Consider the following 25,460-nt stretch of genomic DNA (forward strand, 5'->3'; position numbering starts at 1 on the left):
TCCCTCCCTCATTCATTGCCAGTTCATCTTTTTGAATGGCTGCAGCTCATGATGTGTATGGTAGGCAGCATCTAAGACGGCACCCAAAGGCCCCTCGTCCCCCAGTAGCTTCACCTTGTGTAACCTCCTTCTCTTGAGCATGGAGTGGGCTCAGCTTCTTAGAACAGAAACCAGCAGCAGGCTGGCTTAGGTTCTCAGATTAGGTTACTAATGAAATGTGGTTGCCAAAAGGGTCATTCTCTCTTGAAGCACTGGCCCCAGGGGAAGCCAGCTGCTGTGTTCAGAGGCACCCCACAGTGATGCCCACGTGGTGAGGAACTGAGGGTGCCAACAACCAGGAGAAGAAGCTTGGAAGAGAATCCCACCTCTCCCTGGCCAACCCTTCCTGTGTGACCACAGCCCTGGCCTTCTGTTGGTACCCTCATGAGAGACTGTCAATCGGCTAAGCCATACCCAGATCCCTGATCCACAGACATTGAGTGGTTGGTGGGTAGAACTTCAGGGTAGGGGCAGCATTTCATCTGGAGAGTAAAAGATGCCACTTGGGAAAACTCCCTCCTACATCCGTGTACCTGGGTTTGAATCCCAATTCAAATTGGGATTGGGATTGAATGGCTCTGTTCCCAATTCCAACTCCCTGCTAATGTGCGCCCTGGGAGGCTACAGATAATCACACAAGTACTTGGGTCCCTGACACCCAGGTGGAGATGCAGATTGAGTTCGTAGCTTCAGCCTGGCCCAGCCCCGTCATTATAGGCATTTAAGGGACTGAACAGTGGATGAGAGCTCTATCCATCTTTGTGGGTCTGTCTCTGTATTTTTCTCTGTGTGTTTTCCTCTCAAATAAAGTAAATCTTTTTTTTTTTGAAATGAAGTTTTTCAGCAACTTGTCACACAATCAAAGCACCTCAACCCCAGACACAGTACTTGGTTCAGAAATGTGCACGTGGCCTGGCTGAGTCCATCAGAGAAAACTGCCGGACTTCTACAGGTGCTCTCACTCTTTCTCACTGGACACAATCCCAGGAAGATGAGAGACTGGTGCTTCTGCAGCCACCTTGTCCTCATGAGTGGAAAGTCCCAGACTAACGTGTGGATCTCTATAACCACTTTAACATGTAGAACAGGGCCTGGTTCAGAGTAGGAATTCCATGTTTATTAAATGAAAGATGGGTTTCTGTTTAGGAGAGGAAGAAAGGATGAAAAGCCAGCATGGGGAATAGGGAGAAATCGGAAACCCTTCCCCGATGCCATCTGAGATGGAACATATTGTCAAACATCCATAGAAACCCGTGTATTTTTGTTTTCTAAATGTGATGCATAGAACACACAGTTTCTTCTTTAAGTTGGCTTCTGCCGATTTTAACTGGCAGTTTCTCAAATCCTGCAGAGATGAACTTACGAGGTGGGATCCTTGGATTCGCCGGATCTGTCCAATCCTGTGTGTCCTGGGGCTCCTCCAAGAAGAAAGATGAACAAACCCAGTGGCATCTCCTAAAGTACTTAGTGTGACAAGTTTGCTCTTTTCTGCTACCCACCAGCCTCAGCAGCTCCACAGACATGTGCTGCAGATTGGATTACTCTATTTTTCCAAAAGAAAATAGAAGCATGACTTCATTGAGAGAGGAAGGAACCCAGCCGACACCCGGTGATTCAGTGCCGTGCCACTCTGCCTGGAGAGAGCAGGGATCCTTCACGTGCCGATGGTGTGGACAGCATGCCTGATTTTCTGCTTCTCTCCTGGCCCCCCTGGACATGTCCAGGTATTGAGAAAAGGACCTACACCCCACCTTTCTATGGCAGGAGGAGACTTGGGAGGCAGAAATGGGAAGCTAAATTAGGAGAAAATATCGAAAGGTTAAGTATGTATGTTCTATAGAGAGTGGCATCTTTGTGAATCACAGAAATGTGACCTCTGTAATGACACCTGACTTTTCCTCTTCTGCTGGCTTTTTAAAAGAACTTGTATTGGTTTATCCAAGAGACAGAGACAAAGAGTTAGAGACAGAGAGACATTGGTGATGATGGACGATATAGACAACTGAAAGATAGATGGACAGTTAGATGACAGATACACATAGATAGGTAATGATAGCTGCTGGTTCACTGCCCAAATTCATGCCCACAGTGGTTGAGGCTAGATGGGGGTCAGAGGCAGGAACCAGCAACTCAGTCTAGGTCTCCCCTGCGGGTGGCAGGAACCCAATTACTTGAGCCCTCGCTGCAGCCTCCCAGTGTCTGGAGGGTTGAGTGGGAGGCTGGAGTCAGGAGAGCTGAACTCAGGTACCCAGATGTGAGTTGGGGGCTAAATGCCTGCCCCTCTGCTGTCTTTCACCATGGCTGGAATGGAATTTTTTTTTATGTGCTCCATGCTTTGTAATAAACACTAACCACGTCGACCAGATACCCTGATAATGGGTAAGGGAAAATACTGAGGTCAACAAGCCTGTGTCTCTCAAATGACAGAAGTCTCAACTTCCAACTGCTCAGCAGTCCAGGAAGTGGATAAAGGGTGTGATAGCATAGGGGGTGGTGGAGGTTGTGGGCAAATGAGAACATGCTGCTTTTCAAGGAGACAGCCAGTTTCTAGTTCCGTCAAATTATTTACACATGTAACACAGGACTAGTGCTATCTGTTTGCAGGTGTTTTCCCCCCAAGAGAATCTGAAAGTCTAGCAATTTATATACCTATTTCCAGAATGTTGATAATGACTTCAATTAATGAGGACTGTGTGCAAATGAAACACAGCTCATCCCCTGGCCACATCAGCCAGTGGATCTGCGGTTTATAATCTCTGGATGAGAGTCCCTTTTACAAACAGACACACACAGGCAAGAGAGCTTGCATATATTAATTCAGTTTAATCATATCAATTCTTAAACAAAAAATGTCCTCCAAGAGACAATAGTTCACAGTAACTGCAAAGCTTACTCACAACTTTTAAAAATACCAGTCATGCTTAGCATTCAAAGGAGATATTGTAGAATAACTGTAAAAACTTTTACCAGGAACATCAGCTTCTGACTTTAAAAATTACAAATACTGAAGCATTTTGGTATCAGACACAGTAGTTTTGACATGGTCTGTTCATTTGATGAGTTTCTGGAAGTTTGGAAAATTGTACCTCTAACATTGGATAATGCGCTTACTCTAAACTAAACATTTTCAAATGTAGAAAACAAACTAGCAAGCTACACATACAAAGAGAAGCCCTGGAAGACAAGCTCTCCATATGTTGAATGCCAGCATATGCACCGTGGATCCTGGAAGACTAGAATTGATACATACACTTGGCCTGAAGTCTTACACCCCAGGCTCAACAATGGAGTGTGCATTCACCTACACATTAATGACAAACTCTGGGTTAGTATAAGAGAAGCCAGCAAATTCATTTTGGTCCAAGTTCATGATGAAGAGCTTATCAGTGGGAGTCAGTTCCACAGGCTGTCTGGTGAACTCTTTGTCGAAGTTGGAGGTGTCTCGCTTGTCCCTCTGTCAAATGGAAAGCAAACACATGGACACAGAGTAAGAGAGAAGAAGGAAATAGGACCAAGACACGCCAGGTAGCGGGAGGCCTGTGACAGCTCACGAGCAGAGTCAGAAAGAGCCCTGTGCTGACAGCTGTTAGCAGCTGCACGGTGCCTACTAGCCTGCCTCTCATAGTCTCAATGTGTGGTGGCTTTGCTGGAGCTTTCCCAAGAAAGGAAGGAAGTCATAGAATTTCTCTAAGGAAATGAGTGCGTGTGTGTGTGTGTGTGTGTATGGTGTTTTGCTTTCTTTGGCTTTGAAAAGAACTGAGTTGAAAACTACTTCTTCATCCTACATAATATCACCAAACTAACCAATAGGTGGATGGTCCTGCAGAAAACTGGCTGGGAGACCTCGTCTTTGAAAAAGACAACCCATTGCACGGCCCCCCTTGGCTGCCAAGAAGGAAGCATGACCATGGGGGAGATCAGATCATTGCTCAGAGAAAGCTGCTGACTGCTTGTTCACCCCACACTCACTGGTGCAATCTGGGCTTTGAAGGGATGCTCAAAAACCCACCCACCCGCAGGCTAAAATCAGGTGCTTATTAGCCAAAGGTTCTCGCAAAAGATGTTTATGGCCTGTAACTACCAGAAAAAAAAATTAAAGTAAGGTCTATACAGGCAGTCTTTGAAACAAAACAAAATAATGTGATTCTCTGATGGAGCCTGGCATTTCTGGGCTGTGGTTTTTTGTTACTAACTAGAGTTTGGTGCAAGTTGCACAGGGCACATCAGAGGGTGGGCTACTAAGGAGGCTGGGCCTGGAGTCCCCACCCTGAAGTGGATTCATGGTTTTTACCTGAGCACATGACAGATAAGCCTGCGTCATCTAGGGACGGTCTGGTGGCTATTTTATTAGAGGACAAACAGCCAAGAATAACGCCTGGTGTTTGCTAGCCTGGAGCAGATCGCCTGGGTGAAGCCAGACCTGTGTCAGCCACAAGGGGACGAGGATGGGTGAAGCCTGACGCAGTCAGTGGAGTCTGCCTGGTCCTCACCTGTGCTTCGAGCTTTGTCCCTAATGGGCCTTGGCTCATGAGGATTTCTCATGGCTGGGCTCGTTCCCCTTTGCAAACACCTTTCACGAAAATTGTTTCTCTTTGGCTGCTCCCTTGAGAGCGGGGAAAAAGAAAAAGTCTCTATGGAGCTCCCTACTCACTCTCGCAGTGTTTGTGGATGGGGAGAGCTACAGAGACAATACTGGCATTAGGAAAACCTCTGGGTAAGGGTGACCAAGGAGGAGCAGGCTAAAGACGCTGACAGAGCTGTTTTCCCAAGGGCGGGCCATCCCCTGCCACGCCCCATAGCTTGTGCTATGCTGCGGGAGGCTCCACCCCCAGGCACTCAATGTGTTACTTCCTGGGTGCTCAGACGCCTCCTCTTCCTTCAATGCTGTCTGTGCGTCCATCATCTCCCCAGGCACGCTTCATTTACTGCTTCCAGCAATTGCCTTGTTTATTTGTGATTTCTCTCCAGGAAGGCAGGGTCCTCATCTGTGTCTTCACTATTGCGTTTCTAGCACCAAGGATAGTGCCTGGCACACAGTGGGCTGGTCACCATTGTTTGTTGCAGGAACGAGCCAACAAATGGACATGAAGGATGTGCCTCGTCACTTTCTCCAGCTGATGGGCAATCCCTGAGCCAGCCACCTCACTCTGAAGCAAGCAACAAGATTGACTTCCGGTGGTCCTGAGGGTTTGCCACACATCTTGAGCCCCAGTGTGACGGGAACAATCTTAGGGTCCTTTGAGGTCTGAAGGGAAGACTGTGGCTGTGTGTGGGCTAGTAGGCAGGCATGAACATCCGGGGCTTAGACGCTGAGCAGCTGTCGCTTTTCAGGTCTCCTTGGCTATCATCACCCTTCGCAGAACTTCCCTGTCTGAGAGCACCCAGCACAAGCACCCTTCCCAGAAGCCTCCACTTTGGAAACCTTTCCTTGCTGTGACTGTGACGACTCATGCTGCAGAGAGCCACACGGTCTGAGTAGGACTTGCCTTTGACAGACTTTGTCCTGTGAGCAGACGCCCAGAGCAAACACTGCCACCTTCTACCCTAGAAGCTGGGAGAGAATGGGCCCCTCGGTCAGGACAATCTGAAGCCACACGAGGATAGCTGCACTCAGACAAGGAGGGTTATTAGTTCCACTGGCCTCCCAGTCATCCACCAGGAAAGTCACTGTGACCATGGCCCCCTCTTGGAAAAGGGACAGGGTGGTGAGAAATCTATGAAATTAAAAGAGGATTCTTGGATCCCAGTAGACAATTAGCCATGGTGAACCTGGGCTGTGTTTGGCTTTCTTTGGTTCTACTTCTCAGTCTCTTTTATTCTGACTTCATTTATATATTTTGAGAAATATCATCAGTCTCAGCTGGGCTAGAATAAGGAGGCTGTGTCCAGCTGAGGGCACTGCACTGGGCAGGGGGCTGTGTTCCCTTGAGGGCCAGAGCAGGTGATGCTAAACTCAGAACCAAGGCTGAATCCAGCTCCCTCTCTCCACGTAAAGAGACAACATGGCTATTTGTCTCTGCTCAGATCCTGATGTTGTATCTTTGCAAGCATGGAGACTGTGCCCTTGACCTTAGAGAAGGCACCACCCTGTCTCCCTCCTTCCCTACCCACTGCCCTTAGTGTCTGTTACAGATGTCTGGGTCAAGAGATGCTGCTTCTCCTTCTTCTTCAGCCTCCAACAGTGGACTACAGGGAGAAAGAAGAGCCCTAAAGACTGTTCATGATGAACCTGGCTAACCTGGAGACTAGTTATTTCTATCTCACATCTTGTTTTTAATTACTTGTCTCCTGATTGCCCTCCCACCAAGTGTTGTCCAGGGGTGGAGGGATGGGTTATATCTACATGGCTCCCCACTGTGCTTCCAGCATGCAGCACACAGCCTGGCACACAGTCCGGTGCTCAATAAATGCTGTTGACTCATTGGAGGGTGGAATAAATGGATGACTGCAAAAATAAAACAAAATAAAATAAATTCTTCCTGGATACATTTTCAAGTTGTTCGCCACAGGTGATATCTGGTGGAAGCTCTGATTCTCAGTCTCTTCTGCATTGGAAATGTTGCTAGAAAAGGAAATCGCTGCAATTCTAAGGATTCCCAACTTACACAGAAGGCTGCTCTGAGTGACCCTTAGCAAGGTATGCTGGGTAAAGAGACTTTGGCTTGAGTACCTACTTCTGCAAGCTATTCAACTTTTGAAAAATAATGGCAAGAATTAGGAAAATGTAGAGTGCAGTAAATATTATATTTATATATATATACACTATATTCTTTCTGTCTATCTATTAGTCTATCTATCTATTGGCCTATTGGTCTATCTATCTATCTATCTATCATCCACCCACTGGTCTGACAGTGTTCTATAATGGTATCTCAGATCATTTGTCAGCGGCCCAATGCTTTGTCTTGCCTTTTATTTTCTTTGAGAGTATGTCCAGTGAAATGCCTGGTGACCCAACAGCCAGATGAAGGACCGCAGACAACTCGCCTGTTGGTGGGTGATGGCACAGAGACACCTGCTCTACTGTTAGGGAGCAGAGGCCCCCTGCACCAAGGGTTAGGAGCTAGCCCAGCCCACTGACCCCACACTGCTCCTTTCTCCAGGATGTCACTTCCCCCAACAATAAAGTGAGCGGGTTTTGCTCTGATTTCCCTCCTTCTCTTAATCCCCCTAAGCTTGTCAGCTAGGAAGTCATGGTTGCTTCCCCTTAGATTCAGTTTGTCATCATGGTGGCGACAGCAGGGACAGCTCCCAAGGTGATGCAAGGTGGAACGAGAGGGTGGAAAGCAATCAATGAATGGTAGTGGGCTTTGCTTAAGCAGAAACCAAATCAGGGTTTTCTTGAACGTGAGAAGTCTTACTTCAAGGACATTTGTCAAGTGTTTAAAGTTCCCCTAATGGTATCTCTGAGGCCCCAAAGCTTCTGGAAATTTCTTGAACTCAATGCTGCCTGAGATGAGCAGGAAGTAGCAGGCAAGGTGGAGGAGTCACATGCAGTCCCCATCTGCTCAGACAGAAAAAAAAAATTCTCCCACCCAGGGGGTTCCTTGGACTTCCAGGAGTTCACACCACTGCTTGTGTCGGAGCTGGGAAGAGTGGTGATGTTGATGAGAAAACCGAGAACCCTGGTTATGATCCCAGCTGGCCTCTAACCTTGACTCTAGTGGGATTGTGGCACTGGATTCCAACATCAGGAGAGGCTCAGCCAAGTCATTCGGCCCCATACAGGCCACCAGGAGACCCTGGGAGTCCCACAGCCCCTGCCTCTAAGCTTATACTCGGGTTTAGTTCCTTTCTCCTGAGTTTTGGCCCCACTCTGTAGCTTGGGCTCACGTTTTTCAAAGAGAGAGGTTTTCCTTGAAATAGCATTTCTTCTTCTTTTCTTTTTTTTTTTTTTAAATTTGATCCCGATGCTAGAAGAAAAATGGCACATAACAGATATCCAGATACAAATGAACATTACCTCAAACATCTTGCAAAACAACATCAAAGTGAGGAACACAAACTGTCTTTGTTTCAAGAAATGGTGTCGTTCTCAGAGTCCTTAATTAGCTTTCCAAAGCCTGCGATAAACCTAGACAAATCCCATCCCCACAGGCGTGGGTCTGCTGGGATCCACAGCTGTCTTCCCACTTAAATCAAAGCAGATCAATGTGGTTGGCAACAACTGGACATGTATTTTAAAGCATATGTAACAAAGTGAGTAACCTTTTTGTTTTAGTTTTTGTTTTTCTTTTTTTGCATTGGAACGACAACAGAAATAAAACCCCAAAGCAAATCATGTTTGAAATGTAACGTAAAAATCACAGCCTTTGGGGGTCTTGCTAGAGCGACCATGTTGGTTCAGGGAGTGGTGCCAAATGCCCTTTCCAAGTTGTTTGGGGACAAAGGGTGACGAGCGACATACAACTTCAGAAATGACGGCGTGGTTGCATTTTGACTCCTCGAAGTGTTTTTAGATGGAAACTATCTAAAAACATGCTCTTAAGATTTTTCGAAGGACTTAAATAGTCTTCTCAACTTTGAGTTTAAAAAAAAAAATAGCAAAATTGTATTTTTAGCGTGTTCTTTGCAAAGCTCCACTGCTTCCAGAGCGGGCAGAATGGAGGGATTCCCTGCAGACCAAAGCAACCGTATATTTGGACATAAGCCAAGCTCCAGGCCTGGAAGTGGAAGGGTATTGCTAGCATCCGATTAGCCACCCATTTTGTGGGAAGAGTCTAGATCGAATGGTCAGGGTGAGGGTGAAACAGCGGTGCAGAAGAGGAGGAGAGAAAGCAGGCATTTTCTCTCCCCGCTGGATTTCCTTAGCGGGCATGCTGGGGAGAATAAACCGAGAGAGGACTCCGATACGTCTCAATTATGCAGCAGCAGGTTCAGGCGCCACCTGCATAATCCCATCTCATAGAGATGCTCCAAACTACTGGAGGACATTTGGGTTCTGAAACATGGTCGCTCTAGCCTTTCCGGAAAACAAAACATGGATGCGACTCGGCAATGAAAAAAAAATGTCACCACAATAGCCGTTGAGCTCGAATGACAGAAATGAAAGACGGAGGTCTACACATCTACTTAGCTCTTGACTTCAGGTTTTAAAAATTCAGAGTTAACAAAGGAAAATCCTTCGAATTCTGATTGGTCAATATTCCTGATGACTTCCTGGTCGGGAGGTGTTAGGACTGGTGGATGGCGGGTGAAAAACCGGTCGAAGTTTTCAGCATTTCGCCCACACTATGAGAGGGGAAGAAAAGAACTTGTGGTGGGTGGGAAAAAAAAAAACAGAAACCAAAGCCAAAGCAAAACCGAATCAAACAAAACTGGGCGTGGTTTCCTCCAATCCCTTCCCTTTGGGGAAACTCAGCGAGGTCGTTTCAATGATCAGAGATGAGAGCAACAGAAAATGCAAAATTCTCATGACCTTGGGTTCGTGACCTTGGGCTCCTGACCTTTCACCTCTGCAGCCCATGAGTTGACCCTGGTGTCCCTGGGAACCGTCAGCAGATGCATGGCAAAGGCATGAGATGGTGGGGCTAGTGGTATGTGGCGTGGCCCCCACCCCACCCCAAGGAGTTAGCCAAGCTCACCTGTAGGGAGAGATGGGCTTAAGATACCTGAGTGGTTCCATGTGGTGCAAGAGGTGGAGGGATGACCCATTTAGACATCACCTGGGAGACAGCAATATCTACAGGAGCAGAGCCCTCAAAGTGCCATCCTCTGGTTCTCAATCAATCAGGAATGCCAGATGTTTTGCAGGGCAACAGGTACAGTTTGTAAACTCCAGTTGTTGGAGGAAGATCCCAACCACGAGACCTGGATTTGGTTCTTGCCATGCCTGGGCAACCACAAGGCCCTGTTTGGTTGCATTGGTCATGGCCCTCAATTTCAAAGTACCAGGAGGTAACATCAGCTGTCCTCTCTCCAAGTAGGCAGGAAGGGTATTGGAGCAAAAAGAAACCAGTGCTTGGCAGGTGTGGGCAGTCAGTGTCTAGGGAGGACGCCATCACCATTTCTTACCCATCCCGTTGGTCCTTCTAGACAGAAAGGACCTGGTCTGAGACAGAGTTACAGCCGTTGTGTGTACATGTATGTGTGTGTGTGTGTGCCCACACATATGACAGCCCACACACCTGCTAATTCCACCTAATGAGAAGAGACAAGTAACTAAAACTCGGGTTCCTTATTCTGTGTTCTTCACAGCCAAAACCAAATGCACAAAATCTCTATGTGTTTCAAACGTGGTGACTACAAGAGGTAACAACAAACTAATAATATAATAGCAGCAACAGATACAGTAATAAGTATCACAACTAACTTTTACTATGGATTTGCTATGTGCCAGGCACCCTAGAAATCTCTTTACTTGCGTTATAATATTTAATCTTCCCAAGGATTATGGGAAGTGGGTATTCTTACTATCTCCACTTACAGAAGGTAGAACTGAGGGCAAGATTACGTCATTGGCTCCAGGTCACACACCCAGTAAACAGCTGAATTACGGGGTGGGACATGTCCACCCGACATCAGAACCCGAGATCCCAGCTCCAGCTCTATGAGTCCAGTTGTCAGGTTAGCGACGGATAGTAAGTGGGGGACGGGTGGGAGAAGGCATGGATGGGGATGGCTGGGAACGTGGTTGACAGGGAAAGTAAGAGGATTCGGAAAGATGACCATTTCCATCTGGAAATGATGACCTTGAGAAGCCCCCGAGGATTCAAGGTCAGGGCCAGCGGCAGTCAAAAGTACAGGACCTGAAGCTTAGGGAAGGGAGCTTGAAAAAAAAAAATCAAAGGATAGACTATGGAGAGTGGAAAAATATAACAGTAATAAAAACCATTGAGTACTTTCTACACCACGGATGTTTGCTAGGTGTTACCTTGTTAATTCACGGAACCACCTGTGGGTAGGTAGCCTACTCCCACCTGCCAACAATACGCTTGCTCCTGATGCTGTTTCCAAAGGGGATTTAGAAGAACCGGGAGAGAGCAACACCAGGCAAGCTAAGGGCGGAGAGGATCCCGGGGGAAGGGTATTATTACAATGGAAGACCTGCAAGAGGCCAAGGAGGGAAGGTGCTGAGAACTGGTCGTTGCGTATGGCAACTGGGAGGCAGCTGATGAGAATCAGAGAGCTGCCTAGGACTGCGGGCGCGGAGACAGTGGTGGCTGATGGGGAAAGGCGAGGGGTGCAAACTCCTCTTCTAAACTGCAGAGGCAGGAGAAGCAGAGGCATGAGGCGTCTTCAAAAAGGTCATTGGAAATGCACACTATAAAAAACCTGTGCATGGATTTCAAACAATTTTTGCACCAACAAGCATACCTTTTAAATCTATTTATTGTTATTTTTCTGTGAATTTGAGTAGCCTCAGTTTGATGTATGTGCAAGGGGACTTCGCTGTCAATGAGCTAAGCCTTCTGCTCCCATCTTGGACTGTAGACGTGGAGTCGCGTCCTGGCTGCAAGCTGACCCAGTATCTAGGCAAGCCGCCGGAAGTCCTCCCGGAAGACAAGGGCATGTTCAGTTCCTACCAGACGGGGCTGTGATGAGGGGAAAGTGACCAGCGCAGCTGCTGGCACCTAGCAGGTGCTCAACATAGCTCACGAAATGCACACGTTCCCTACAAACAGCATATGCTCCTATAATATTTTCAAGATGCTTACCTTCTTAATTTTTATTACTTATTTCAGAGGGAGAAACAGACAGAGCTCCCATCAGCTGGTTCACTTCCTAAATGCAATCCAGGTCTCCCATGTGGGTGGCAAGAACTCAAATATTGGAGTTGTCACTGCTGCTTCCTGGGGTCTGCATTGGCCGGAAGTTGAGAAGCCAGTCAAGCCCTCGGATGTGGGACGTGTCTTAACCACTAGTCTCACTGCCTGCTCACATTTCAGTTTGAAATACTGAGGGGACCAGCACTGTGGCATGGCAGGTAGAGCCACCACTTGCGACACTGGCATCCTATATATGCGCCGGTTCAAGTCCTGGCTGCTCCACTTCCGATCCAGCTCTCTGCTATGGCCTGGGAAAGCAGTGGAAGATGGCCCAAGTGCTTGGGCCCCTGCACCCATGTGGGAGATCAGAAAGAAGCTCCTGGCTCCTGGCTCTGGCCTGGTCCAGCCCTGGCCGTTGCAGACATTTGGAGAGAGAACCAGCAGGTAGAAGACCTCTCTCTGTCCCTCCCTCTCTCTATATATCTCTGCCTTTCAAATAAAAATCAATAAACCTTAAAAAAAATACTTAGGAAACAAATTCAAGTTTTAAAAGACTCATGTTGGAGTTAAACACTCTTGTTATTCCAAGATAATTTTTTTTTCCTTTCCATTGCCATTTTAACAGAAGAATAAAAACTTTACAAGATACATTTCATGGTGATTTTGCAATGGAAATTTTAAAAACATGAACTATATAAAATAAAAAATGTTGAAAAGCAAATTCCAGATGAAGCAAAGATGTGAAAAAGTCTAAATAAATTATTTATTTTCTGAAAATGTAAAAATATTTCAAAAAGACAAGCAGAATCAACAAAGAAAAAATCTGGTGAGTCCAACTCCATAAAAATTAAAAGCTTATGTATGACCTCCTGCCCAAGAAAGTTCACAAGAACAAAAAATTCTGGAATAAGTCGAAAGGCCAACAACAAACTGGAAAAATATATTTGTGACATAAGAAACAGATTATATAATAACCCCAAAGGAAAGCTGAAAAAATTAGGGAGACGGGCTGGCGCCGTGGTACAGCTGGTTCAGCTGCCCTCTGCAATGCTGGCATCCCATATGGGCGCTGGTTCAAGTCCTGGCTGCTCCACTTCAATCCAGCTCCCTGCTAATGCGCCTGGAAAAGCAGCAGAGATGGGCCAAGTGCTTGGGGCCCTGCAACCCACATGAGAGACCGGATGAAGCTCCTGGCTCCTAGCTTTGGCCTGGTCCAGCCTTGGCCATTGCGGCCATTTGGGGAATGAACCAATGGATGGAGGACCTCTCTCTCTCTCTCTCTCTCTCTCTCTCTCTCTTTCTTCCCTCTCTGTAACTCTTCCAAATAAGTAAATAAATCAATCTTAAAGAAAAAAAAATTAGGGAGAAACCTATATATGAAAGAACAAAATAAGTGAAAACATACTCAATTCTCACTCATAATTAAGGAAGCAAATACCAATAATGAGGAAATGACCATTTGGGACGGTGCCATTTGGATATGGGGAGGAAAAACATCCTTAGCACAGGAAACCGGACGTGCAAAGGCCCTGTGGCAGGAGCTTAGTTGGCACAGTCACCAAACAGCAATGAGGCCAGTGTGGTCACAGTAGCATGACCAAGGTGAGGCCCAGTAGGAGAGGCCACCGAGGGAGCCAGATCATGGTCCTGGTTGGCCAGGTAAGGGCAACTTTTCCTCTCCCTGCAAGAATTCTGAGCCCTGAACAATGTCATCGGGGTGTGTCTAACCTGGTTCACAGTGCGGTGTGCAAGAGACGGAAGGGGCAGCGGGTAATCACGGAGACAGTGAGGCCAGCTAGGTGGCCACTGCCACCCTTCAGGTAGTGAATGACGGTCAGGAAGGTGACCGCGCCAGGGGAAGCAAGATCTGCAGACGAGTGGGGTGTGAGAGGAAGCTGCTGGCGGCCCCAGGCCCCTTCAGGCCTGAGCTGCTTGGTGAGCATATTTATGGGGGGACCCGGAACACTCGGTCTCACTTCGGGTAAGTCTGAGGTTTCAGCGCGAATGTCACGGGGGCTGCAGCGGGAAGCGAGGCGCCCAAGCAGACCTGCGCATGCGCTCCTTTGGCCTGGGTGTTGGGTGGGTGGGACACAAAGAGGCAGGGGAGGAAGCCACTGAGCTGAGACACTAGGACTCTACAGGGGCCGTTTTTCCTTCCAATCCATCCATTTCCCATCCACACGGGAAGGCTGCTGTGTTGCCTGGGCCTCCCCAGAGGCTGCGAGGCAGACAAACCGCTCGCGGCCCCCTCGGCGCCCCCCACTGCTCCCAGAGAACCATGAAAGCTCCAAGTGCGATAGCCCCGAATAGGGGGCGAGCCGAGGGGGGCTCGGGTGCAGCCGGAGCGTGATTTCCCTGCTAACCAGCAGCTTACGGGGCTGGCAGATCACAGCCTCCCCGTTAAGTGTTTCTGTGTTTTTCAAATGGTGCTGTCACTGGCCATTAGCTTCAGGAGCGCTCCCTAAATGGAGACGTCAGCCCTGGGGAGGCGCAGCCCGGATCAGCTCTGCACTGGCTGTGTCCTTGGGGAATGGGCGGCTTGGCGGCGGCGGCGGGGATCTAATTACAGACGCCGCCCGGACCACACCTGCCTCTCTGGCGGGCTTGCGCAGCCTCGCTGAGCTGCAGAAGCCAAGCCCAACCCCCGCGCCACTGCCCCCTCCTTCCCGCTAGTCTTGGGGTGCCTAAAACAGGGGTGCAGGCCCGAGATCCACTGGGCTGTTTAATTCCTCCAGGGTGGGAGAGGGGTGTAAGCATTTCGACTCCCTGGATTGTGGTTCTGAATTGCAAAGCCTACACTGTTTGAAAAGCTGATTCCTGAGCTGTCGCACGGGAGCTCTTTCCTCTTCCACATTCTGTGCGTTCTAATTTTTTTTTAAAGATTTATTTTATTTATTTGAAAGGCAGAGTTAGAGAGAGAGAATCTTCCATCTGTTGGTTCACTCCTCAAATCGCTGCAACAGCCAGGGCTGGGCCAAGCCAAAGCCAGGAGCCAGGAGCTTCTTCCAGGTCTCCCATGTGGGTGCAGGGGCTCTGCTGCTTTCCCAGGTTGCATTATCAGGGAGCTGGATTGGAAGTGGGGATTCAAGCCAGCACTGCAGATAGTGGCTCCACCTGCTACACCACAGCGCCAGCCCCTTGCTGTTCTAATTCCTGCGTTAAAGACAGCTCCGAGTCTAGCTGTCCACTGTGAAGCTGGCCCAAGACGGCCAGGGGTTGCCAAACCAGAGTACCAGGCCCTATCCGAGCTATGTTTCTTCCTATACCTTCATCCACCTGATGCCGTTTAATTTATAAATTAGGCACAGTGCGAGATTAACTAATAATAAAGCAAACAGAAGTAGCGTAATAATATACTGTCATAAAAGCCTATTTAAAACTTATGAGCTGTTTGTTTCTGGAATTTTCCATGGACTGTTTCCAGACCGCGTTTAACCCCAGGGAACTGTGGCTAAGAGGCACAACTCTGGGTCATTTTCCTGTTCTTACCTGCAGTGGCTCCCCGTGGCTCAAAGCCCGCACACCTCAGCACGGCTTAGAGAACCCTGCAGAACCTGGTCCTGGTCCAGTGGTCAATGGCCTCACCCCAACACGCCCTCCGGCTGTCCTGAAATGTTTCTGGTTCCTGGGACACTCGTCCCGTGTCACCCCCAGTCCTTTGCACAGGCTGAGTCCTCTGCCGGGACCACTAGCCCCCCGCCCCCGCCCCAGCTGTCTCCCATGCATCCTTTCTGGTTCCAGAAAGACGTCACTTCCCCCAGAAGGCTTTTCCTGATCCTCGCTCTGTAGTCCTGAGCACACCGCATCAAGATACAGAATGTTCATCAAAGAACCATTAGAGAAAATAAAAATTTGGACTCAACCATCAACCAATAGGGAAAACAGTTAAATAAATAATGATACATCTATTTGATGTATGACCATGCAAAACACTTTGAAAAATTAAAAGAAGATGTGGAAGAATATTAAATGACACAGTTGGGTCTAATTACTAATAGTGTGTACAATATGTTCCCATCCTAGAAATGATATACACAAATGTATATGCACTATCCTGAGGCATAGTCCATACACCTGGAGGGAATAACAGAGCTATGGATTGTTTTAATTTTCTTCTTTCCCCTTCTGCCCTTGTGCTTGGTTGTAAGTTTGAAAATGTAAATAACAATCAGGTATTAGTATTATTATTTTGTAATGGGAAAAGGAGCTACAGAAGAATGCTATTTTAAGTGAGAGCTGTTGCCATACAAGAGAAAAAAATAAAAATGAAGAGAATGGGAATATTTAGTTGAATGGTTAAGTTCAGCCTGCTGGATGTGCAATATTTTAGTCGAAAATATGAAGACAAGGTCTCCCGAGTGGAAGATGCAGGTCTTGTACTGATGAGGGAGGATGATGAGGATGAGGAAGGCTAATATTTGAGCCGCTTGCTTAGAGACTTGCTAAGAGGGTCTGTGCCCTTGCCTCAGGGAGCTTACAGTCTCTGCAAGACAGACACGCACACAGGCCACTGCGTGGTACCACGTAGCAAGTGCTACCATTGCACCCAGAAGAGACAGGAACCTCGGAAGAGCCAGGGAGACTTCCTGGAGGAAGTGACATGGAAGTCAGGCAGAGCCTGAAGGTAGACATTGCTTCCTTAGAGGAGAGAAGGAAAAAGCGGGGGAAGAAACAGAAGGAAGGAGAGAGCGGAGTCAGGGCGAGCTGCTGGGGAGGAGGATAAAGGCCCTTCCCATGGCGTTCGCTGCTGCCCTGACTTTGAGAGCAGGATGGTGCTGGCCTAGGGGAGCTGCCTGATCGGCTTCCATCAGACACCAGGGCATCCTCAGGGGGACACGCCTAGAAGGTCGCAAGGAGGTGACACACAAGCCACGGAGCCTCCGCGCAAAGACAAAGGAGTCCTTTTCCTTGTGTGTTCACATTCAGTGAATCTCAGGGTCCTGTCTATGCCTCCCAGTCCCCGCAGGAGGGACCCCAGGAGGGACCCACCCAGGGAGGATCAGCCAGCTCAGCGTGGAGCAGCACCCACATTGGATCATTTTCAAATGGATATTTGCCTGTGGCAGAAAAAAAGAGAGATTCAAGTCTCCCTTTCCTGCTGATGGTGAGGAGTCCTTGTATCCAGAGATATTTGATCTCTTCTATCTATCAGGACGAAGTCAGTAAAGGAGGGTCTTTTAAGCTCAGTGGAAAATCTGTTTCGCTTTTGTTTTTCTTTTTTCTTTTTTCTTTTTTTTTTTTTTTTGACAGGCAGAGTTAGACATTGAGAGAGAGAGAGAGAGAGAGAGAAAGGTCTTCCTTTTCCATTGGTTCACCCCCCAAGTGGCCATTACAGCCGGCGCACTGCGCTGATCTGAAGCCAAGAGCCAGGTGCTTCCTCCTGGTCTCCCATGCATGTGCAGGGCCCAAGCATCCTCCACTGCACTCCCTGGCCACAGCAGAGAGCTGGACTGGAAGAGGAGCAACCGGGACAGAATTCCAGAATCCAGCACCCCAACTGGGACTAGAACCCCCGGGGTGCCGGTGCCAAAGGCAGAGGATTAGCCAAGTGAGCCAAGTGCAGGCCTCGCTTTTGTTTTTCTTAATTTCATTTAAAAACAATAGTGTAACATTTTGTTTTCCTGCAGATCTCCATTTCAATGCCACCTCCTAGAGAAGCTGTTCTGGTCTCCATCAAATAAAGCTGATAGGGATATGACATGAAAAGACAGTGCAAAAAATGACCGGAAATCATGCAGTTATTTCACAATGCTCCTTTTCCTGGAGCTTTGTGAAGGACCCTCATAACAAAATCTATGATTACATGCTCTTTTAGCCTATCTGTTTCTTATCTGTGTTCCCCCCTAGACTGTAAGCTACATGAAAACAAAGTCGCATCTGTTTTGCTCATGACTGCATTTGCAAGCCCCAGTGCAGGCACTCAGTAGCATGTGATGGGTGAATAATGGAGTATATGAAGGGTTTACTACGAGGCAGATGCGGTGCCAAGTGCTTTCCAAGCATTAGCTAGCGTTTAATCCCCTCTGCAGCTCTGAGAGATTCTTGCTGTTCCATGAGGAAACAGGTTTAGGGAGGTTAAGTACCTGACCACGATTTGATCCCAAATCAGATAAGAGATCCAGATACTTCAAAAGTCATCTGGATTTACTGCAGTTGCAAACAAGCTATTCAAAAGCACCAAGAAAAAGCAACAGAACCCTTTGTAGTTCCACGGCATTCTGGTCCACATTCTGAAGGGCCGGGTGAAGAGATGGATGGGTGCTTTTTACTTAACAAATGCAGAATCATTATTCTTTAACCTGGCTTTAAAAAGGAAGCAGCTGAAATACACTCTCCATATTTCCCCCTTTCAACAGAGTAGCATCCTTTTTCTTATCTATTCTTCACCGTTCTTCCTAAACCCATATTGCTGGCTTCAAATAAACTCACCCATCAGACAGTACTTAGCCCTTCTAGTCACTGATGTTGACACAGCTTTGATTGTCACAAGTCTGTGAGACAGGCAGGAAAAGGATGATCTTCACCTAAGGGATAATTTGAAAAGTTAACCATCTGTCCTGGGTCTTGTGGAGTAAAGTGGGAAAAGCCAAGATCCAGAGTGTGGTCTGTTCAATTCCAAGTGCACAATCTTTCTACAACATCTCATCGTCCCACAAAATATATCCAGCTGGGTGGCATGCACTTACAAGGCAAACTGCTCCGGGTACCAGTCCTGGCTCCAGCAATTCTCAGCCACGTGCAATGCAACCTTTAAACAGATCAGCTAAATTCCCTAAGCCCTTGTTTCCTGTTCTTGTCACAGGGACCTACCCTGCAGGCTGCAGTGAGGATGACTCAACAAAACACACATCCACTGCTCTCCACGGTCGCTGGGAGCTCACTAACCCAGTCCCCTCCCAATGGGTGAGTCCAACAGGCGCAGCTGTGCTTTGGCTGCCATGGGGTCCTGGAGGCTGAGCCATAGGACGTTGCCCTTGCACCTGCCACAGACAACACAAAGCAAAAGCCTTCCCACCAAGCCTGGTGAGATGTAGGAGGAGCAGCAAGAGGAAGCCAAGTCCCTCTGCAGGGTAGGGGGTCCAGTTAAAGAATGTGTGGAAGGGGCCAGTGCCGCAGCTCAACAGGTTAATCCTGTTGAGCTGCGGTGCCAGCACACCGGGTTCTAGTCCCGGTCGGGGCGCCGGATTCTGTCCCAGTTACCCCTCTTCCAGGCCAGCTCTCTGCTATGACCCGGGAAGGCAGTGGAGGATGGCCCAAGTGCTTGGGCCCTGCACCCCATGGGAGACCAGGAGAAGCACCTGGATCCTGCTTTTGGATCAGCACGGTGCGCTGGCTGCAGCGGCCATTGGAGGGTGAACCAACGGCAAAAGGAAGACCTTTCTCTCTGTCTCTCTCTCTCACTGTCCACTCTGCCTGTCAAAAAAAAAAAAAAAAAAAAAAGGAATGTGTGGAAGGGACACATGTCCAGAGCCAACTGGACTACCTTGCAGTCCCACCCAAGCCTTGCTCCCTTAGAAAGACAAGGCACTGTGGTGTAGTGGGTAAAGCCGTCGCCTGTGCTGGCATCCCACATAGGCGCCAGTTCAAGACCTGGTTGCTCCACTTCCAATCCAGCTCTCTACTATGGCCTGGAAAAGCAGTAGAAGATGGCCCAAGTCCTTGGGCCTCTGCACCTGCGTGGGAAACCCAGAGGAAGCTCCTGGCTTCAGATCATCACAGCATCGGCTGTTGCAGCAAATTGGGAAGAGAACCAGTGGATGGAAGACCTCTCTCTCTCTGCCTTTCTGTTTAACTCTGACTTTCAAATAAATAAATAAATCTTTAAAAAAAGGACAATGGGGCCTGCGCTGTGGTGTAGCAGGTTAAAGCCCTGGCCTGAAGTTCCAGCATCCCTTATGGGCACTGCTCCTCTTCCAATCCAGCTCTCTGCTTTGGCCTGGGACAGCAGTGGAAGATGACCCAAGTGCTTGGGCCCCTGCACCCACTTGAGAGACCCAGAAGAAGCTCCTGGCTCCTGGCTTCAGATGGGCACAGCTCCGGCTGTTGCGGCCATCTGGGGAGTGAATCAGCAGATGAAAGACCTCTCTCTCTCTCTAACTCTCTCTGTAACTGTCTTTCAGATAAATAAAATACACCTTTAAAAAAAGAAGAAGAAAGAAAGACAAGGCAGGCAGCTTCACACAAGGCTCGGAGCTGTGCTTCCTATACCCCATGTCGGGTGCACTCTGTGGGCATTTGTAAGAAGCCGCACTTGAGAAGAAACGAGAAAGGAGCTTTTTGCTTTCCCTTCCTGGGTCATGGGCAGATCTTGACCCTCCAAATGCTATTGTCGTCGGAAGTCTTCGCGGAGTCAGAATTTCTACCAGGAGTGGCCATGGAGTCAGAGGAGGCACATCAGCAGGCGTGGTGCCGAGAGGGGCTTACAAAGAAAGAGCCCTGTGGGTAGCTTGCAGATCTGCAGTCCTTCGTCCGTGTCCGTGGGGGATCAGTTCCAGGACATCTCGCAGGAACCGACTGCCAAGGATGCCCAAGCTCCTGATGTAAAACGGCACCATATCTGCACAGAACCTGTGCACATCCACTCGTATTTAAACCACCTCTACGTTGCTTCCAATATCCAACACAACATAAAGACCATGTGAACAGCTGTTATGCTGGCTGTCTAGGCAATGGTAGCAAGGGAAGAAAGTCGGTCACGGGTTCCACCCTGATGCATTTTTTTTTCCTTAATATTTTCAGTCCATAGCTGGACTGAGTACACAGATGTAGAACCTGCAGGTCCAGGGAGCCGGGAGGCTATGAAAGCAATGCAGCCGAGTTCGATGTGCAGATAATGAGAAAAATAGTCCAAGAGACGGGGAGGCAAGCGTGCTAATCCACTGTGTGTGAGATGTGGGCTGTGCCTGCGTTTGCCCACACCCTCTCTAGAAGGTCACACAAGAACCTGGTCGCAGTGGGTGGCAGGACAGCTGGCAGCCAACGGAGAGGGGAGACTTAATTTCACTGTGCTGCTTTTGAAGCTGCTTGAATATTTGATTTTTTCAGACTCTTTTTCCGAAGGAAGAAGATCAAAGTCTGAAATAATATGGTGAGGTCAAAAAAGATAAGACAAGCCTAGGGCAGGAGGCAATTTTGAGGTCATTGATGACTAAGCGAGAGAAATGTCATTGGAATGGGGGTGCCGGGGGAGGGGGCAGACACCAGAGTGCTCGGGGAACCAAAGAAAGGATGAATCCGTCATCAGGTTGCAATAGCAAGAACTGGCGACTCTTTGCAAAGTTTCTTTGTCCGTAATGTCAGACAGGGCAGTAGCTGTACCAGTCCTAAGGGGGATCTCAGGTTGGAGGGAAGGGATTTTTACAATGAAAAGGACATAGTAGGTTTATTACGTGCTAAGGAGAAGGCTAGGAAACAGCATGGTCAGTTGCTAGTTTTGCCTACCTGTAGCCGTTCTCTCTTCTCTAAGTAATAGAAAAAGGCAATATTCCTCCTCCTCCTCTCTCACTGAGACTCTTGGTTTCGATAGAGGTAGATTCAATCTCAAGGCTAAGGGCATCAGATGGACTCAGGCTCAGTCAATCAACAGATCCCATCCCTCTGGCGAGACAGAATCTGGGACGGGCATTTGACCCAATACCCTCCACTGAGACTGAGTCCCAAGTGCTAGGAAATCTAGGTAAGGGCAGCTCTTTTCTAGAGGGGGAGAAGCTGCTGAGATAAAGGGAAATAAGTTGGTTGTTGTGTGTGCCCAAGAACACCTCTGAGATTGATGAATGAAGTCATCAGAGGGGAAAATAATCCTTGGAAACAGAGAAACAGGCGCCTGGGATGTTTGTGGCTGTGGATCCAGCCCGGGTGGAACACCTCACTTTCTTCTTACACACTGGCTTCAAAGTCAGCTGATCAGGCTTCTATTTGCAACCATAGGAGCTTTTGTGAACACAGAGGGAAGCTGTAGACCCAGCTGGACTGGGGAGATGTTCAGGATGGGGTCCAGAGCAGGGGTGGAGGGCAAGGCCCACGTCAGCTGGGGAGGAGACATCTGCTTGCTGAGATGCAGAGGGAGAGAGGGAGGAAGGGTTAAGATGACCATGAAGGCACAGGGAGAAGGCAGGAGGTGAGGAGGTGACCCACCCTGGGGGCACCCATATGCCTCAGTTTCCCCTGTGACTTTGGAGATGACGCTATGAGCTGAGACCAAGAGCACTGGGGCTTCAGAGAAGAGATCTGGGGGCTTGTCTCAGGGATGCAACGAGGGATGGGTTGGGAAGGCTGAGGGCCTTGAGACTGGGGAGCATGGGCTCGCCTCTGTGGAGGTGTGGAGGTCTTCGCCTGCTCATCTTTTCTCAGACATGACGCAGCCGAGCTGATGCTAAATCCTGGGTCCGCTTGACCCTCAAGCCACCTCTTTCTGCTTGGCCCATTCTCCCCGCTTCCACTTGCTTCTCTTCTCCACTTCTCCTGCTCTTGATCAACAGCTTTCTGGGGGCACTATGGTGAGTATTGCAGCCTGGGTAGGGTTGACAGCAGAACTTAAGAGGCTGGCCTTCACAAATATCCATCCAACAGTGCCCCCCTACCCCCAGGAGAGCACTTACATTCTGGATTGCACCCAGAGTAGTTTAAATCCCATTATCTGTGCCCCTGAGCTTGGGAGGTGAGAGAAGAAATATGACATTGGCCAAAGTATGGACTTTTTTTTAGCTGAAGCAATAGGACTTTAAACTGGCAGTTGGACTTCCTAGCTGTGTGACCATGGATAAGTTAGGTAGACTCTCTGGGCCTATTTTTCTACATGTCCAGAGGAGTTAATCATGGCAACCCTCTCATGTAGGTTTTGTGAGGCATGTTCTACTCTCCAGTAAAATTGAAAAATTGAATCGAACATGCACGGCACATTTTAATCTCAGGGTGGTAAACAATTATTAATAATGTCTCTGTTCATGAGACACGGCCAGTGTTCTGGCCCGGGTTTTGTTGTTTTCCCTGTGCGAGGCACGCAAGCAGTTCTCTGCTTGCTCCTCCATAGAACGGAGGACTTGAATTCCTCTTCCAAGGCAATATTTCAAATCTCGACTTCCATTACATTAGTTTTCAGTTCTTCTTGCCAGACACAGTCCAACAGTTCCTTGCTTCCTCAGTGCACGTGGCCGTCCCTTCTACCATTTCAACTCAAGCTCGTGGCTTCTCTGCCAGGGGACGGCTCAAAGTCATGCACTTGGCACATCGCTTAGGAACCTCAGCTGGCCCAGGTGCCTGCCAATTCTAACCAGCTAAAGGGAGCCTGGAGACGGTCGCTGTGGCGCTGCGGGTGAAGCTGCTGCTGAGGACCTGCACCTCCCACATCAGAGCTCAGGTTCGAGTCTTGGCTGCTCCGTTTCCGATCCAGCTTCCCGCTAATGCATCTGGGAGGCAGTGGAGGGTGGCCCAGGGGATGCCAGCCACGTGGGAGACCCAGATGGAGTTCCTGGCTCCTGGCTTTGGTCTGGCTTGGTGTAGCCCTGGCTACTGTGGGCATTTGGGGATTGAAACCAGTAGATGGAAGACTTCTCTCTCTTTCTGTCTCCCTCTCTACCTTTCAAGGAGGTGAAATATAACTATTTTAAAAAACAAGGGGGCGCCGCGGCTCACTAGGCTAATCCTCTGCCTTGCGGCTCCAGCACACAGGGTTCTAGTCCCGGTCGGGGCGCTGGATTCTGTCCCGGTTGCCCCTCTTCCAGGCCAGCTCTCTGCTGTGGCCAGGGAGTGCAGTGGAGGATGGCCCAAGTGCTTGGGCCCTGCACCCCATGGGAGACCAGGATAAGTACCTGGCTCCAGCCATCGGATCAGCGCAGTGCGCCGGCCGCAGCGCACCGGCTGCCGTAGCCATTGGAGGGTGAACCAACGGCAAAGGAAGACCTTTCTCTCTGTCTCTCTCTCTCTCTCACTGTCCACTCTGCCTGTCAAAAAAATAAAATAAATAAATAAATAAAAATAAAAAAAACAAGGGGACACTGGTTTGAGCTGCAGATTACCGGGTTCTCCTTGGGTGTCCAGGGGACAGATGGGAAGACAGACAAGCAGATGAACACAGACAGACTCCAGGCAGTGTGCCCTAGATGACTCTTAGCTGCAAGGTGGTCAGGATATGAACACAGCCCAGTATTTTTATTGAGACCCCTGCAAATGCCACACTCTGGATGCTCAAAAGAACAAACCACAGTCGAGCAGGGAAGAGTGCACCCCTTCACGGGCCTGTCTGAAGAATCTGTTTCAGTTGCTGCCAGAGCCTGCTTCCTGCCACTGTCAGCCTGGAAATCAAAGCCTTAAGGAGCAAGTGAGAGCTGCATCTTTTCACATTCTGCCAGTGAATTGTAAAAGGTGTGAATATGCTACTTGTTTGTTGCAATATTTTTAAATAAATTTTAAATCATCTGAATTATAAGAACACCCAGTCTTTTTCTATTATGTAACAGACACCATTAGAGGGTGTTACCATGGTTCTCTTCTGTTAGTGCAATCACGGGGCTTGCCAGAGGCTCTGAGTGCGTCTACCAATCTCTCCAAGGATGCCAGGCCTTGCAGAGTCTAGGGTTCAAGTCCTGGATCCACCACCTGCTAGCTGTCAGACTTTGAGCAACTGCCTTGCCCATCCCATCCCCTCTTCTGCCACCTGCCACCTACAGTTGTGAGACTTAAATGAGGTGATGCATGGAAGGCACTTACAGCAGTGCCTGGCTCAGACAGGAACTTAATACGTCTCCCATTGTAAATGAATAGTTTTAAAGGAATGATCGTGAATCACAATTTTCCAAAGGGTGCTGTTCTCTTGAGTATTCCGCACTTTAGAGGACTTAGATTCTATGCTTAAATAAATCACGTTGAGTAAAACATCAGATCCTTTTCTTAAGACGTGCATCTGGAGGTTTAACAGCAAACATACAAAGGTTACAGTTTCTGGCTTCGATTCAGAAATGTCAGCACATCAAACGCACACATTCAGACACACACACACACACACACACTCACACGAGACACTTACTCAGATGGTGTAAAGGACAAAAGGGTTTGGGGAAGAATGTCACATGGCAGAATCGCAGCTCATTGAAGCGGCCCTCGCCACTGCTGACCTCAGCTACATAAACAAGGCTTTTAGATGACAGAGTTACCAAGAAACTGGGTATATGCTGCAGCTCCTGGAGCAGTTCAAGTTAGACCCTCAGCGGCTATGGGCAATGGTTTGTGATCAAATAACCTACGTGGTATTGGGGTAACGATGCTACAGCAGAAGGGGACAAGGAGGTTAGCCTGCAACATTTCCAGGCTCTCCTGGTGTATAGATGCCTTGAGATTCTGGGGCTTTATGCAAAGATAAGATGAGGATAGGGAATAAGAGCAGAGATGATTGTAATCAGGCCTTCCTGCAGTAGGGGGTTGGCAGCAGTGAGTTCTGAACCCCACGGCAGAATGGGGGAGGAAGAATGCAGATCAGGTTTTCATGGGACTGGATGATTGCCTATGAGGCAATGTGGGGAGGTAGGGACAGGGGCTCTTCTTCTTTTTAAACATTTTTATTTATTTGAGAGACAGAGACACAGATAGCAGATAGGAGAAAGAGGCCATGCCCACTGGTTCCCTCTCTAAATGCCCACCATGGCTGGGACTGGGCTGGGGCTGAAGCTGGGAGCCAGGAACTCAAACCAGGTCTCCGTTATGGGTGGCAGGGATCCAATT

General features: G+C 48.5%; 1 protein-coding gene across 2 annotated transcripts in view; it reads right to left on the reverse strand.

Moving 5' to 3' along the window:
- Window positions 1-2,844: 2,844 nt before the first annotated feature.
- Window positions 2,845-25,460, reverse strand: part of PRKCB (protein kinase C beta) — a 356,481-nt gene continuing 333,865 nt past the window's right edge. Inside the window, 1 exon segment of one of the 2 annotated variants that reach the window (NM_001101725.1) lies at window positions 2,845-3,493. In NM_001101725.1, coding sequence (NP_001095195.1) covers window positions 3,341-3,493 — 153 coding nt within the window. In that variant the 3' untranslated portion in view covers window positions 2,845-3,340. 2 annotated transcript variants of the gene reach the window in all.

This window comes from Oryctolagus cuniculus, chromosome 19 (assembly GCF_051225735.1).
Source record: "Oryctolagus cuniculus isolate XC-2025 breed Fujian yellow rabbit chromosome 19, ASM5122573v1, whole genome shotgun sequence".
Classification (NCBI taxonomy): Eukaryota; Metazoa; Chordata; class Mammalia; order Lagomorpha; family Leporidae; genus Oryctolagus; species Oryctolagus cuniculus.